At 48.7% G+C, this 14,885-nt stretch overlaps 1 protein-coding gene and 1 long non-coding RNA gene across 6 annotated transcripts in view; one reads left to right on the top strand and one right to left on the bottom strand.

Annotated features, from left to right (window-relative positions):
- The window catches only part of NUBP1 (NUBP iron-sulfur cluster assembly factor 1, cytosolic), a 30,390-nt gene extending 19,089 nt beyond the window's left edge, over positions 1 to 11,301 (bottom strand). For 3 of the 4 annotated variants that reach the window (XR_007124384.1, XR_007124383.1, XM_047713380.1), the window contains exons 1-4: positions 11,153 to 11,301; positions 5,778 to 6,005; positions 5,595 to 5,699; positions 2,969 to 3,102 (exon numbers count right to left, since the gene is read on the bottom strand). Coding sequence is in view for 2 of the 4 variants with exons in the window: in XM_047713380.1 (XP_047569336.1) it covers positions 2,969 to 3,102; positions 5,595 to 5,699; positions 5,778 to 5,796 (258 nt within the window). In the remaining 2 variants the exon portion in view is untranslated. The remainder of the gene's footprint in view (positions 1 to 2,968; positions 3,103 to 5,594; positions 5,700 to 5,777; positions 6,006 to 11,152) is intronic. The other variant, XM_047713381.1, reaches the window with a different exon arrangement.
- On the top strand, positions 5,694 to 11,148 carry LOC125090583 (uncharacterized). 2 transcript variants are annotated; one of them, XR_007124386.1, is made up of 3 exons: positions 5,694 to 5,886; positions 6,710 to 6,892; positions 8,979 to 11,148. It is a non-coding gene; the product is annotated as an uncharacterized LOC125090583 (long non-coding RNA). The 2 variants fall into 2 exon arrangements; XR_007124385.1 differs by having other exon boundaries at positions 7,326 to 11,148.
- Positions 11,302 to 14,885: the final 3,584 nt, after the last annotated feature.

The following is a 14,885-nucleotide window of genomic DNA, read 5'->3' as shown; positions in this document are numbered from 1 at the left end:
GGCTGGGCCTTGCCCAAGGTTTCAGTCTTGCTCCAAGGATGCACTACCCCAGCCGGCACCAGTGTTTCTGGTGCTACCAACCAAACCAGAGCCCGGTGAACTACAACCTGGGGGCCAAACCCAGCCTGGTACCTGTTTTTGTTCAGCCCACAAGGTAAGAATGGTTATTACATTTTTAGAAGGCTTTGGGGGGGGGGTTGGAAATTTTAAAAAGTCTACTTCATGATGTAAAAATTATGTGAAATTCAAACATCAGTGACAGTAAAATTGTGTTAGAACACAGCCAAGTTTGTTTACAGACTGCCTATGGCTGCTTTCCTGTTTGAGGGCAGGACTGAGCAGTTGCCATAGCAACCGTAGGGCCAACAAAACCTAAATTATTCACCATCTGGCTCTTCACACAAGAGGTGTGCCCAGCCCTGAAGCAAATTCTAATTTCTTTTTTTTTTTTTTTAAAGATTTTATTTATTTATTTGACAGGCAGAGATCACTAGTCAGAGAGGCAGGCAGAGAGAGTGAGAGGGGAAGCAGGCTCCCTGCCGAGCAGAAAGCCCGATGCGGGGCTCGATCCCAGGACCCTGGGATCATGACCTGAGCTGAAGGCAGAGGTTTAACCCACTGAGCCACCCAGGCGCCCCACAAATTCTAATTTCTTAATCCAGCGATTTGAAAACTGTATTCCTAGAGTCCTTGGATATTGGCGTAGGGTCTCAGTAGGCTGTCCTGAGCATAGTTCAGAACGGTGGGTTAGATCCTCTGTGCGCTATAGCTGGCTTTTTTGTGAAGAAGTATCAAGCCTTATGTCAAGATCTTATGGTGTTGTTTCCTACTTACGTACAGTGGTTTATTTACTATAGGTATACAACACTGAAATTTATCCAGCTTTTAGAGTTTTTGGTTTTTTTTTTTTTAAAGATTTTATTTATTTATTTGACAGACAGAGATCACAACTAGGCAGAGAGGCAGGCAGAGAGAGAGGAGGAAGCAGGCTCCCCGCTGAGCAGAGAGCCTGATGCAGGGCTTGATCCCAGGACCCTGAGATCATGACCTGAGCCGAAGGCAGAGGCTTAACCCACTGAGCCACCCAGGCGCCCCAGCTTTTAGAGTTTTAAAATATAACGGGCAATGTATTGCAGTTGTGAAATTTCAACACTAGCCTAATGTACCTTTATAGTCCCTTTTAGCACTTTTTTTTTAAAGTCAAACAACAGTGAAAGGCCGTTTATCAGTTAGAAAAGAAATCTAAACCTCAGCCTTCGTATATAAAAATAACTCAATGTTCAAAATGCATGGAAAGAAAACGAACACTCAGGAATAAGTCGGTGTATGAAGGAGGCATGATAACCACGGGAAGAACTGAAATGGTCAGAAACAGCTTTCAACATGAAAAAACACACAACTGTTTTCCTAACTCCTCTGCAGGCCCTGAACAGTGTCCTGGGACGCAACAGGGCAGGTGGCCATCTCCATCCGGAGAGCCCAGGCTCTCTAACCCAGGCCACGCATATCATCGGCACCCAAGTCCTCAGCCAGGTCTCTCGTTTCAGGGGTCAACCCGCTGGACAGCAGGATTCTAAGAGACATGCATGCTGCTCTAGCAGTTCTCACGTGGAAACATGTTTTCCACCGGAATTTTGAACAAAATTTTATTTTGGAAGAAAAACAAAGATGGAATATGTTCTGTGTTTTTTTAAAAAAAATGAGAAACCATAGTATCCATGGTTTTATTAGGTATATCAAGTGGTAATCAACGTGAATACTGGGATCGCTTTTCTAAGGTCTGCAAAATTATCCTGAGTCCCAATGTATTTTTAAAATCGCAGGTACAGGGAATTTCCAATCGAGCTTTGTGGTGAAAAGTTATTTCTTCCTCATCATACCATACCTTTCATTAAAGCTGAAATCCAGAGAGCAGCTGAACTTTTACTGGGCAACTGGAGTTTTCGTGCTCATGTGTGGGGTGGGGTACAAGTGAGTGGCCCAGTTCAGGGGCTGGCCAATGTTTTCCTTCTCAAGAGTCAAACAGAAAATACACTTGACCTTTGAACAAGGCGGAGGTTAGGGGCAACCCCTGTGCAGCTGAAAATCCGTGTGTAACTACTGACTCTACCAAAATTTAACTACTAATAGCTTACCGTTGACCGGAAAGTCTTACAGGTTTAACAGTCGATTAGCACATATTTGTGCATATGGGTATTATACACTGTACACTTATACTACAGTAACCCCCAGAAAAAATGTTATTTAGAGAAATCATAAGGAAAACACATTTATAGTACTATAAAAAAAATCCAGGGGCACCTGGGTGGCTCAGTGGGTTAAAGCCTCTGCCTTCGGCTCAGGTCATGATCCCGGGGTCCTGGGATCGAGCCCTGCATCGGGCTCTCTGCTCAGCGGGGAGCCTGCTTCCCCCTCTTTCTCTCTGCCTGCCTCTCTGCCTCCTTGTGGTCTCTGTCAAATAAATAAATAAATATTTAAAAAAAATCCACATATAAATGGAACCATGTGGTTCAAACCCATGTTGTTCAAGGATCACCTGTATTTTAGACTTTGTGGGCAAAATCAAGGACACTATAAAACAATTCAAAAGCAACTGTTTATAGACGTAAAAATCATTCTTAGCTCATAGACCGTAAAAAGGCAAGAGAGGGGCTGAATTTGCCCATAGGCTATAGTTTGCAGACCTCTGGCTTAGAAAGAGGCAGGAAGGGACTGAGAGGAAGAACTCTGAACCTAACAGAATGATCAGTGATACCAAATGAAATCTATACCTGCTATCCATTGTCACAGGTAGGGAACCTAACGAAACATTTCATCTCGCCGCATAGCGGCCACGCATTTCCTCCTCCTCTCTGCAAGGATCTAGAGTCCCAAGAGACCAATTCAATTTAGTCTCAGCAATCAGTTCTCCAGAAGTCATCATACATCCTCATATAGGATCCTCTCCCACTTTTCCCCAAGGCCTCACCTGTGTGTTTTCATCCTCTGCTAGGCCATGGGCAAGGTGGGCACTGAATGTGCTTTTTCCAACGCCACCTTTCCCAGATAATACCAAGATTTTGTGTTTCACGGTCTTCATTTTTTCTTTGATTTCTTCTATGGCTGCAAAGAAAGCAAATCAGGTGATTTAGTCCCTGAACTAAATTTCAAGTGTCACTTTTTCCAATGGACCAGCAGGAGCTAAATCCTTGGGGCCATTTCAAGGGCCTGTGTATGGAAGATCACCTAGTCAATGACAATAACAAGCACTACAAAGGAAATAAAGTTATCATCTCTGAAATTTTCTTGTTTATTGGTTTACTCGTCTGTCTCTTACTAAAACATAAGCTCCACGAGGATACAGACTGTCTGAAATGTTCACAGCCATGTTCCCAGCTTCAGAAGAGCTTCACACATAGTCATGGCTCCCAACCTGGGGGCAAAATCCACCTGGGGACACTTTTGATTGTCACAAGGAAGGGGATGCTGCTGTTGTGTAGTGAGTAGAGGCCACTGATGCTGCTTAATGTTTAACAATGCCGGCACCTGGGTGGCGCAGTAGGTTAAATGTTCAACTCTTGGTTTCAGCTCTGGTCATGAGATTGAGCCCCGTGTTGGGCTTTGCGCTCTGCTCAGCATGGAGTCTGCTAGAGATTGTCTTCCTGTCCCTCTGCCCCTCCCCCTGCTCGTGTTCTCTCTCTCATATAATTCCTAAAAAAAAAAAAAAAAAGCCTAAGAATGCTCAGGACAGCACCCCACCCCAAAGAATTATCCAGATCTAAATGTTCATAGTGCCAAGGTTGAGAATCCCTTACAAACAGCAGGGATTTATGAGGACCAGTCACAGATAACCATCACAGATCATACACTTGCTGTGCACTCAACATTTCACCTTACTTCAATTCCTTATCATACCACCATGAAGTAACTATTCTACCTGCCCCTTATTTATAATTTTTTTTAAAGATTTTATTTATTTGACAAAGAAAGAGCGAGAGAGAAAGAGAGAGAGAGAGAGAGCGAGCACACAAGCAAGGGGAGTGGCAGAGGGAGAAGCAGGCTTCCTGCCAAGCAGGGAGCCTGACGTGGGGCTCTATCCCAGGACCCTGGGTTAGAAGGACCCCGAGCCGAAGGCAGCTGCTTAACAACTAAACCACCCAGGAGCCCCTGTCCCTTATTTAAAAAGTAGGTTACGAGGGGCGTCAGACTCTTGGTTTCTGCTCAGCTCAGACAATGATCCCAGGTCTGGCTCTGCATTCAGTGGGGAGTCTGCTTGGGCTTCTCTTCCTCTCCCCCTCCCCCTCTCCTGTTTGTGAGCACGCTCTCTCTCAAATGAATAAATAAACCTTAAAAAAAAAAAAAAAACCCAAGAAGTTGGTTCCAAGTCCAATGTGGGGCTTGAACTCATGACCCTGACATCAAGAGTCACATGCACTATGGACTGAGCCAGCCAGGCACCCCGAGCCCCATTTTGGGTAAGGGAATGGAGGCTCAGAGACTTTAGGAGTCTTGCTCAAGGTCATACTGTTTGCGGGAACCAGGAATCAAACCCGAGTCTCTCTGGGAACTCCTTCACAATTCTCTCAGCCTTTCTTTTCTTTTTTTTTTTTAATTTGACAGAGATCACAGTAGGCAGAGAGACAGGCAGAGAGAGAGGAAGGGAGGCAGGATCCCTGCTGAGCAGAGAGCCCGATTCGAGACTCGATCCCAGGACCCTGAGATCATGACCTGAGTGGAAGGCAGAGGCTGTAACCCACTGAGCCACCCCGATGTCCCAGCCTCCTGCTTTTTAAGATCCTTTTGGTAAATCCCCAGAGTCTGTCCCACCCTCTAATGTGTCCTTCGTCAAACTTATCGCTGTGGTGATTTAATGCTTGCTCCCTGGTTTATGGGGGGTCTCCCCTATTAATCTAACATCCACCAGGGCAGCGACCTCTTCTCTCTCATTCACAGCTGTATCCCCAGCACAGAGCACTGTGCCTAGCAGGTGAGGATGTATTTCTGTTAAATGAACAGGAGACATGCTCCTTCTCAAAAGGAAAACAATTCCGGGCGCCTGGGAGGCTCAGTGGGTTAAGCCTCTGCCTTCCGCTCAGGTCATGATCTCAGGGTCTTCCGATCGAGCCCCGCATCGGATCGAGCCCCGCATCGGGCTCTCTGCTCAGCAGGGAGCCTGCTTCCTTCCCCGCCTCTCTGCCTACTTGTGATCTCTTTCTCTCTGTCAAATAAATAAAATCTTTTTAAAAAGGCGGGGGGGTGGGAGACAATTCTGCCCAAGAATAAGCCAGAGCAACCCCCAGTTCAAAGTCTATACCCTATTCCCTAGGACGCTGCCTTCCACCCGACCACTGACTACTGCTGTCACTCAAACCTCTGGCTCCACCCCTTCCCTCCCGCCCCTAGGCCCGCTTATCTTGAGACACGCCCTCCTTTACACTGGCAGGTCAGTCCCCGGTCCTTCAGGCTCCGCCCCATCCCACTACTTCCCTCTACTCTTCGGACTTCTCCACAGCCCGCCTCCTCTAGGCTCACCCCTCCTCCTAAAAGGCCGCCGGGTCCCACCTCTTCCGGGTTGGCGCCCTTCACTTCCGGTTCAGGCCTGGCCCCTTCCTCACCTGGGTCAGGAGCGGCGCCGGCTCCGGAAGCGCAGAGCCGCTGGTTGGGGCAGCCCTGACATGAGGCCCCTCGGCCCGCCTGGGCGCTGCCGGTCCCGGGACAGCCTGCGCGGGCACAAGGTCACAGTTAGAGTGGCTCCTGTCCCTTCAGCCTCTCCACCCACGCCCCTTCCGCGCGCTCACCCTGAGGCACCTCCTCCATTCGGCTGCCTTCGATGTCTACGCGGTCACCGGACTACGCCTTACGTATTTCCGTCTCCCCGCGCCCAATTTGACTCTCCAGGCGCGCGAAGTAAGTCTCGGAAAGAGGGCTTTGCTCACGCGCGGACCTTGTGCCCGGTGCTTGGGGCTGGTCTTTTCCTTTAAAGCCGAGCTGTGGAGATCTTTCGTAAATTATTCAGTATATAACTCCTAGGAACAAAGGCATTATCCTCCGTGACCTCAGTGCTCTTTCATACCCAGGCAATCGGATACTGATGCAAAATTATTAGCTAACGTGCACTTTATATTCAAACGTACTCAATTGTCCCAAAGAAGACCCACCACCCCCACCCCGCCCGACTCCTGGATCCCGTCAAAAGTCGCACCTGCCATTGGTCCTCATCAGGCTCTTAATTCAGAACAGTCCTCCTCTCCTGCCCCCTTGCCATTTTCTGTCTTTGAGGACATGAATGAAGGTGGATACAGTCCAGGCCATTCGCCTTATGCGATACCCACTCCAGGATCTTGTCCTGTCCGATTCCCCGCCCCCGCCACGATTAGATTCCGGTTAAAAGGTTTTGGCATAAGGCCCCTGAGTAATGTGTACAACTGTGGTGTCACAGCGAGAGGCACAGAATGACAGTGGGTCCCGCTGTTGGTAAGGTGAGGGCTTGGCCGCTTGGGGAAGGCTGCGTCTGCCCGCCCTGCCTCTCCAGCGAGTGGTACCCTTTTCTGTCTGTAATGAATAAGGGTTCTGAGATGATTCGTGGAGGTCACGTGAGTATCCTGTTCATCAACCTTGCCCTTGGCAGTTTTAGCACTGTTCTTGCCTGAACCCGTTCTAGCGGTGTTCCCAAACTTGTGCCTTTGGGTGAGAAAACAGAGGGTCCAAATGTCTGAACTCCTTTCCTCAGGTCACACCGCTGCTAGCGAGGGAGCCAGAGGGATGAACCTGGGCCGTGGGGCTTGTGAGCCTGCCGGGTCACCCATAACACACAGTGACAGGTACCTCCGTACGAGCTGCTGGTGCCACCAAACTGCCATGATGCCAGTCGTCCTGGCACCCAGCCTGGCCATCACAGTGGATAACGAAGCAGGTAATTAGTTTTATAAAAGCTATGACATTAGACAACAGGGGTGTTAGGGAAGAAGTCCTTAAAGGGCGGTGGCGGGGGTGACGAGTGGTGTTTCAGACGGAACGAACCACACAAGCCCAGAGGTCAGAGAGAAAGTCCCCTGTTAGGCCGGGACTGTCGTGATCTGCAGTTTGCAGGTAGGAAGACAAGGTCACTGGGAAGGGACTTGCCCAAGGTCTCAGAGCCGGTAAGCAGCACAGCTGGGAGGCCAGAGAAATCTGTTGTAGGGCCTGGGCTTTTGACCACTGTGCCACACACCGGGAGGCAGGATGCAAACTGTTCTCCTTTCACTGAACAAAGTGAGGCTCAGAGACGTTAAGTGGCTTACCCAGGAGCTTGCAGCCAGAAGGTTCCACCAAACACTTGAGACTGCAGGCTCTTTTTCCCCACTCAGCCACAAAGCAGAGGCCCAAGGCCAGCCCGCTTCTGATCTTTCTTACTGATGTCCCCTAAGACACTTCCGGCACGTTGCTTCCAGCTGTCTTCAGCAGCCCTGCGATCTCTAATTACCCAGGGGCCCTCCCACTCAGCCAGTTTCTCTGCTCCGAGGCAGGGAAGAAAGGTCTTCCACTCCTCAGTCCCTCCCTCCTCACTCCTCCCCATAAGGCTGTAAAAACCATCATATTCCACACTAGAAAGTAAAATCAAGTAAACTTCCTCTCTGCTTTGCTCCAGATCTCTGTCCTGCGATCCCCGGCCAAACTCCTGTCTCACTGGGGATGGAATTTTCCATCTGTGGGAGTGGGACCTGGAGGGCAGGAGTGAGGCTGCAGAGCAGATTTCCAGGCCCATCCTGACCTCCTGAATCAGAAACTCAGGGACTGGGCTGGGGAATCTGCTTCTTTACGCTCTCACCAGATGGTAATTTTATGCACTAAAGTTTGAGAACCACTTCTGAAGAGGAGTACGTCTCAAGACTCTGTCCTTGGCCCACTTGTAGTCACCCTTTCCACATCCTTCATGTCTTCAGGCCTAACAAACTTCTATCCACAACTCTTTCCTCAAACCACTTTCTCCTTCTGGAGTTCTTATCTCAGAGAATGGTACCCCCGCTGCCCTAAGAACTCAGGTCCGAAATGTGAGCATCAGACTTGCTTCCTTCTCACCATCTCCCTGTATCAGTTAGCACCTGCTGCGTAACAAGTCATAAATACATGTATATGTAGGTATATATGTATACACACACACACACACACACATATATATACTGTGGTTAAAACAAAGGTTTATTATTTCTCATGAGTCTTCTGGTTTTATCTGGGCTCACTAATGTGGCATCATTCAGGGTGGAACAGAGTAGAAGATTCTCATTCTCGTGTGTGCCTCTGTCTCCCTCGTGACCACTGTCTCTCCACAAAAAATTCAGTGGTCTAGCCGAGCGCCTTTCCATGGCAGCTGAACAAGGCTGAGATCTGGTGCAGGGTCTCTTTCTCATATCGTACTGGTCAAAGCAAGTCCCAAGGACAGCCTGGGTTCCAGGGGCAGGGAAACAGAGGCCACATCTAGATGGGCAGAGTGGCAGGTGTGTATAGAGATGGCGGTACAGGCTGGCAGTCATTGCTAGAAACGTTCATGATGTCTCCCTCCATGTCCAATCAGGCATCAAGTCCCCTGGCCTCACTTCTGTGTGACGTGATGGTGTAGTTCCCTAACTGGTCCCAGTATGTCACCCCACTGTCAGCAAGTCCTCTGTTCTACCCCTAGACTCTGGGCTCAGGCATGTGACTGACTTTGCTCGTGAAATGTTAGCCAAAGTGAGCTAACAAAAAACAGGTACGAGCCTGCTCTCACTTTCTTCACTTGCCCCTCTGCCCTCACTATGAGAACACCTCGTGGGCTACCCCGCGGGAGGGAAGACATACGGGGCCAGGCTGAGCTACCTGGGGTGGTCTCAGCCAAGTCTGTCCCAAACCAGGGACCCTGAGACCCGGGAGAGTCCAGAGCCCCCTATCCAGACCCGCAGGTGACCACCAGGTATGTGAGTCCTGAAGAACCATCCAGCCAACACACAGACTCAGGAGCTAAACAAACACTTCACTGTGTTAAGCCCCCAAGTTCGGGGTGGCAACAGACAGCTGACGCTACATGGCATCATCACCCCATGAACTTCATCCAGACCCCGGTTCTCCTGGGCCTGCAGTGGTTTCTGGGTAGCCCCACTAGGCTATGTGGCCACAACAAGCCTCCCCCAGCCTGTAGAGGCTCGAGGCAGCAGAGATCATTCTTGGCTCCGGCTACTGAACAGGTTCACGGGCACACACCTGCTCGTCGTTCCTCAGGGACACACAGGACATAGGCCCTACCGTCTCACGTTGCCATGGTCTGAGCACATGCTCCACAGCTGGAGCACATGACTTGTACGATGCTTCTTCAACACATCCCCCCCAGAAACGACCCCTATGCACACACCTTCTATCCAGAGAATCGGTCACACCCAAAAGAGGCATAGGGAGTATGGTCCCTGGAAGGAGCAGAGACCAGGGAGTGGCTGGTACTGGACTGTCTCTCATGGTTCCCCAGGGGGCTCCTCTGCTACACGTCATACGGTCCTTTCCCCTCACAATTCAGATGGGTCACTCTGCTACTCAGGCACCTTCCCTGGCTCCCTATGGCCCAAGCTAGCACCAATCTTGATACGGTTTTCAGTCCAGTTTAACCCCATGACTCGGGTTACCCCTGCCACCCCATTTTTGCTCTGTGCCACTGTGCACACCGAGCTCAATCTAAAACTGAATAGCAGGCTTTTCCTTGGCACCCCAGCCATCCCTCTGCGGCTCACAGCAGTCCTTCACCACGACTGTCCTCCCTCTCTGGCCCTCCTCTGGGATAGGTCACCTCTCTGCATCATCCCACGGGAAGCCGGTTCAGGCCCATGGAATCCACGGCCTTCTCCTTTCCTGAACACGGCATGTTCCAGAAGTCTGAGCCCACTTTTCCATTTTAGGAACCCAGAAAGTGTGAATGCTGCAAACCTAATCAGAACCAGCATTTGAAAGTCTATTTCTGTTTACATCTCCTTTACATTTATTTAGTTTAGGGAGTTTGATAGATTTTAAATTTAAAGTTTTTATTTCGGTCCCCCTGACTGAAGGTGGTGAGGAGGACCAAAACAACAAAGCGAGAGCTAGAAATGTTGTCATTTCAAATGTGGAAAAACCTCAGTACGTGCCAAAAGATTTAATTAGCTACGTTTTGAAAAGCTTTTAAAAACAAGTTTGTCAAAGTAGAGACCCAGCAGAAAGCTCAGTGACTGCCAGGGGTTGGGTTACGGAGGGAGGAGTAGGCGGAGAGCCCGGGATTTTTAGGGCAGGGCAGCTCTCCCGCGTCAGGTGTGATGGCGAGTACTTGACATTGAGCACGTATCCCGTCTCCCAGACCCTGCACCAGCGAGAAGGAGCTCTAACTCACCCTGTGGACTGTAGTTAATAATAACGATTCACTATTATGGTTCACCCAAATGACCCCACCGACGCCAGATGTCAGTAACGGGGGAAATTGCCGGGGTGGGGGTGGGGGGGAAGAGGTAGAAAGGGAATATTCTGGAATTCTCTAAGCTTCCTGATAACATTTCTCCATATGCCTAAATCTGCTCCGAAAACAAAAATCTTTTTTTTTTTTCCTTTCTAAGTTTGGTTATACCTCCAATGTGATGAGAGTTCGAATGTGCGCAAAGGGTGCTGGGACACTTGTGCACATACCCCCTGTAGCTTCCTTTCTCAACGTGGGTACATAGTATGATCCCCTGGGGGTCTTAGGCCAGGCACCTGCTCAGGCGGGGAGTCTTGGTATGTGCCCAAAGGGGTTCTGAACCCGGTTTCCAGTGTGGGGTTTCTCCAAACCAGCAAACAGCGCCGGGGCGCCTGCCGGGTGTCCTGCAGTTCAGCTGGGTTCCTTGATTCTGATGCTCTTCACTGGAGATGGCGTTCAAATCCACAGATTAGGGGCTCAGTTTTACAGGACTGGACAACACCCCCCCCCCCCCCCCGGCGACTTCATGTGTCAGTTGCACTTCCCGGTTGTCACCTCTCCTGACCGCCAGGCTATACTTTGGGGGTTCCAGTGACACACACGCCCCTCCGTGGACTGCAGACACCTGTTAAAGTCTAGATTGTTTTCTGACCGACTGGCTACAGATCAGTTTTCCATGACCTTCTCTCCCTTTGGATTTGATTAATTTGCTAGAGCGACCCACTCAGAAACTCAGAAGAACTTTCCACTTACCGGATGACTGTTTTTGCTGTAAAGGGAGAGAATTCCGGAACAGCCGGTGGAAGAGATGCTTAGGGCAAGGTCACGGGGAGAGGGTGCAGGGCTCGCACGCTCGCACTGGGCACGACTCTTCCCAAACTCCCACAGTTCACCAAACCGGAAGCTCTCCAAACTGGCCTTTTGGATTTTGCGGAGGCTTCATCACACCAGCACGATTGATTAAATCATTGGCCGTTGGTGATTGGCTCAAACCCTGGGTCGGGGCGGGGTGTCCTAAGCCGAGGCCCTAAGTCGTGTCATTAACATAACAAAAGACCTACCCCACTCTCTGGAAATTGCCAGGGTTTTAGGAGCTCTGTGTCAATAACGGGGAAGAAAACCAAACGTGTTTATTATAAATCACAGCATCACATCATGTTTTAAAAACCCTCAGGGTCCTTTTAAATGACTTTGTAGGTCAAATGTAACGTTTTTAGACAATAAAATTGTCAGAAAATTAAAAACTCTTAAGGGTCTGTCGCGATAGCCTTCCAGACTCCCTAGGGTGCGGATATGTGAGATCCGTGAGGGCAGATGACCCGCGGCTCTACAGCCCGTGTTCTGAAGTCGGAGGTCGTGTTCAAATCCTGATTCCAGTTCTCATGAGCTGAATGCCACGGGGCCTGTGCCTTCTCATCTGTGGCCTCGGTTTGCTCACCTGTAAAATGGGGATGATAAAGGCATTTCACACCTCCACCCCCACCCCATGCGATTGCTGCGGGCGTAAAACACTGTAATTCATGGAAATCGCGGGAACACAGAACATCCAGAGAGCAACGATCCAATACAGGCTTGTGCTGAGGTAAACTCAGGTGAAATCCTGCACCCTATTTACGAATGCAGGAACGGAGGCCTAAACCGGGAAAGTTGCGCAAAACCACACGGCGGGTTAGTGGGTGAAACAAGACTACACCTGGGGCAAGCTGGTTCAACATTTAGATGCCGATTCAGCGGGACGAGAGCATTTTAAACCCGTGCAGGTGGAGAAAACACGCTCTTTTGAGGTGCCTGCAGTTCCGCCTTTCACCGATAGGTGGCGCGCTCCCCACACCTATGATCAAAGTGGTGCGGAAAAGCCCGAAAAATTAAGTTTTAAGTGGAGAGAATTTTCTACCTCTTTCCCTGGATCCAGCAAAAACATCTAACAAAGAGCTATCTATATACACTTAACATAAAAATGAGTCAAAAAATAAGGTTCAGATCGATTACATCTAGAGAAGTCTACTATTATGTTGATTAAGCACCAGGATTCTTGAACGCCTGGTGTCGGCTTCAAATCCCAGTTCCCCGTTTACCAGGCTTGGAGTCTTTTCTTCATGCTTCAGCTTCTTACTCCGTGAAATAGTAATAATAATATGAACTACCTCAAAGGGTTAGTTGTTGGGGGGATAGAACACGCTGGTGTTCCAGTAGGTGGACAGTCATATCTTATTGTGGCTTTAATTTGCATTTCCCCAGTGTGTAATTATGTCGAACAGCTTTTCATGCGCTTATTTGCCGTTAGCATAGCTTCTTCACCGAAACGTCTGCTCAGATCCTAAGCCCATTTAAAAACATTTCTGGCTGTCTCATACTGCATTTAAGTGTAGTATAAATTCGGGATACACGTCCTTCATCAATAAATTCTATGTTTGGCAAACATCTCCTCCTAGTCTGTGGCTTGTCTTTTCATTCTCTAAAAGCATGTCTTTTGAAGAGCCGTTCTTAATTCCAATGAGGCTCAGTCTGTCCGTTTTTTTCCCTTACGGGTTGTGTTTTTAGCATCACTTACAGCAATCTTGGCCGAACATAAGGTCACAAAAATTTTCTGTTTCTTTCTAGAATCTTTATACTTTCAGACTTTATGTTTAGGTCTGTGACCCATTTGGAGTTAAATTTTGTATGTAATGTCGATCTACGGTGTCAGGTGTGGGATGCGATTTGCTTTTTTAATACGTGGATATCCAGTGGTTCCAGCTGCGTTTGTTGAGAAAACTATCCTTTCTCCACAGAACTAACTTTGTGCCTTTGTTGAAGATCTCTTGACTGTGAATGTGTGGGTCTATTTCTGGATTCTTTGTTCTGCACTGATCTCTCAGAAGGCCGTGCTATTCCGTTGATCCTTGTCTATCTTTGTGCCGATACCGTACTGTAGCTTTCTAATAAGTCTAGAAGTCAGAAAGTCTAAATCCTCCTACTTTTTGCTTTTCAGAGTTGTTTTTGGCTAGTTTAGGTCCTTGAATTTGCATTTAAATTTTAGAACCAGTTTGCTAGTTTCCACCTGAAAAAAAAAAAAGAGTAAGAGCCTGCTGGGATTCCCACCGGGGTTTGCTTTGACTCTGACCTTCAGCTGGGGAATAAGTGACGTCTTAGTACTGTTGAGGTTTCCGGTCCACACATGTAAGGTAGCTCTCTATTTAGCTGCTTCTACATTTCTCTCAGCAATACTCTATGGTTCTCCCCACCCACCCACCCAAATCATCTGTTTCTTTTTGGAGGCTTTCTATTGCTGTGTCTTCAGCTTTGCTGATTTTTCTTCTTCTTCATTATCCTAGTCTGCCTCGTTATGGGCTGAATGTTTGTACCCCCATCCCAACCCCCAGTTCGTATGTTGAAGCCTGGACTTCCCCTGTGATGGCGTGGGAGGTGGGCCTTGGGCAGGCAATGAGAGTGGTTGTGAGGTGGGACCTCGTGACGGGATTAGTGCCTCTAGAAGAAGAGACGCTGCAGAGCTCCCTTTCTCCCCGCAAGGAAAGGCCGTGTGGGGACACAGAGAGAAGGTGAAGATGGCCGTCTCTCAGCCAGCAAGAGAGCCTCACCAGAGCCCACCACAGTGGCACCCTGATCTCCGACTTCCAGCCTCCAGAGCTGTGAGAAATACGTTCCTGCGGGTACCTGGGGGGGCTCAGTTGGTCAAGCACCTGACTTCAGTTTAGGTCATAATCTCAGGATCCCGGGATTGAGCTCAGTGGACAGTCTGCTTGTCTCTCTCCTTCTCCCCCTGCTTGTGCGCTCATGCTCTCTCTCTCTCTCTCTCTCAAATAAATAATAAAATCTAAAAAAAAAATATGTGTCTGTTGTTTATAAGCACCCCAGTCTGTGGTACTTCCTGGCAGCCCCGGCTGAATGAAACCACCTATAATCCCATCTTACGTATTTTTCATCTAGACTTTGTCGTTCCATCTCCCCACATTCGATTCAGGCCTCTGTGTGTGTGTGTGTGTGTGTGTGTGTGTGTACGCACGCACATCTGCCATGTCTCCACTCATCGTGTCCTAAATGTGGTCTAGCTTCTTGAATACATATAATGTGGTTATAATGTTTAAAGTGTCCTTCCCTGCTAATGCTGTCATCCGTGTCATTGCCGGTTTGGTCTCGATTGACGTCTCCCCTTTCCCCCATCATGGTTCATATTTTCCTGTGTCTTTGCCTGCCTAGTAATTTTTGCTCGATGCCAGGCATTGCGAATTTTCCCTTATTGAGCACTGGAAGTTTTTTGTTGTTGTTATTGTTGTTGTTTTTCTCTTTTTACAAGTATTCTTGATCTTTTCTCTGGGGCAGGGTTAAGTGGCTAGAAACTTTCATCTTTTGAGATCTGGTTTCTCAGCTTCTCTAGACGGGGCCAGAGAGGCCTTGAGTCCAGGACTAATTTTGCCCTAACATCAAGGCAAAAACCCTTCCGAGTATTTGACTCGATGCTGCTCAAAATTATGACATTGTCTACTGT

Source organism: Lutra lutra, chromosome 18 (assembly GCF_902655055.1).
Source record: "Lutra lutra chromosome 18, mLutLut1.2, whole genome shotgun sequence".
Lineage (NCBI taxonomy): Eukaryota > Metazoa > Chordata > Mammalia > Carnivora > Mustelidae > Lutra > Lutra lutra.
The sequence above is the reverse complement of the archived record's forward strand: the minus strand, read 5'-3'. Positions and strand labels throughout refer to the sequence as shown.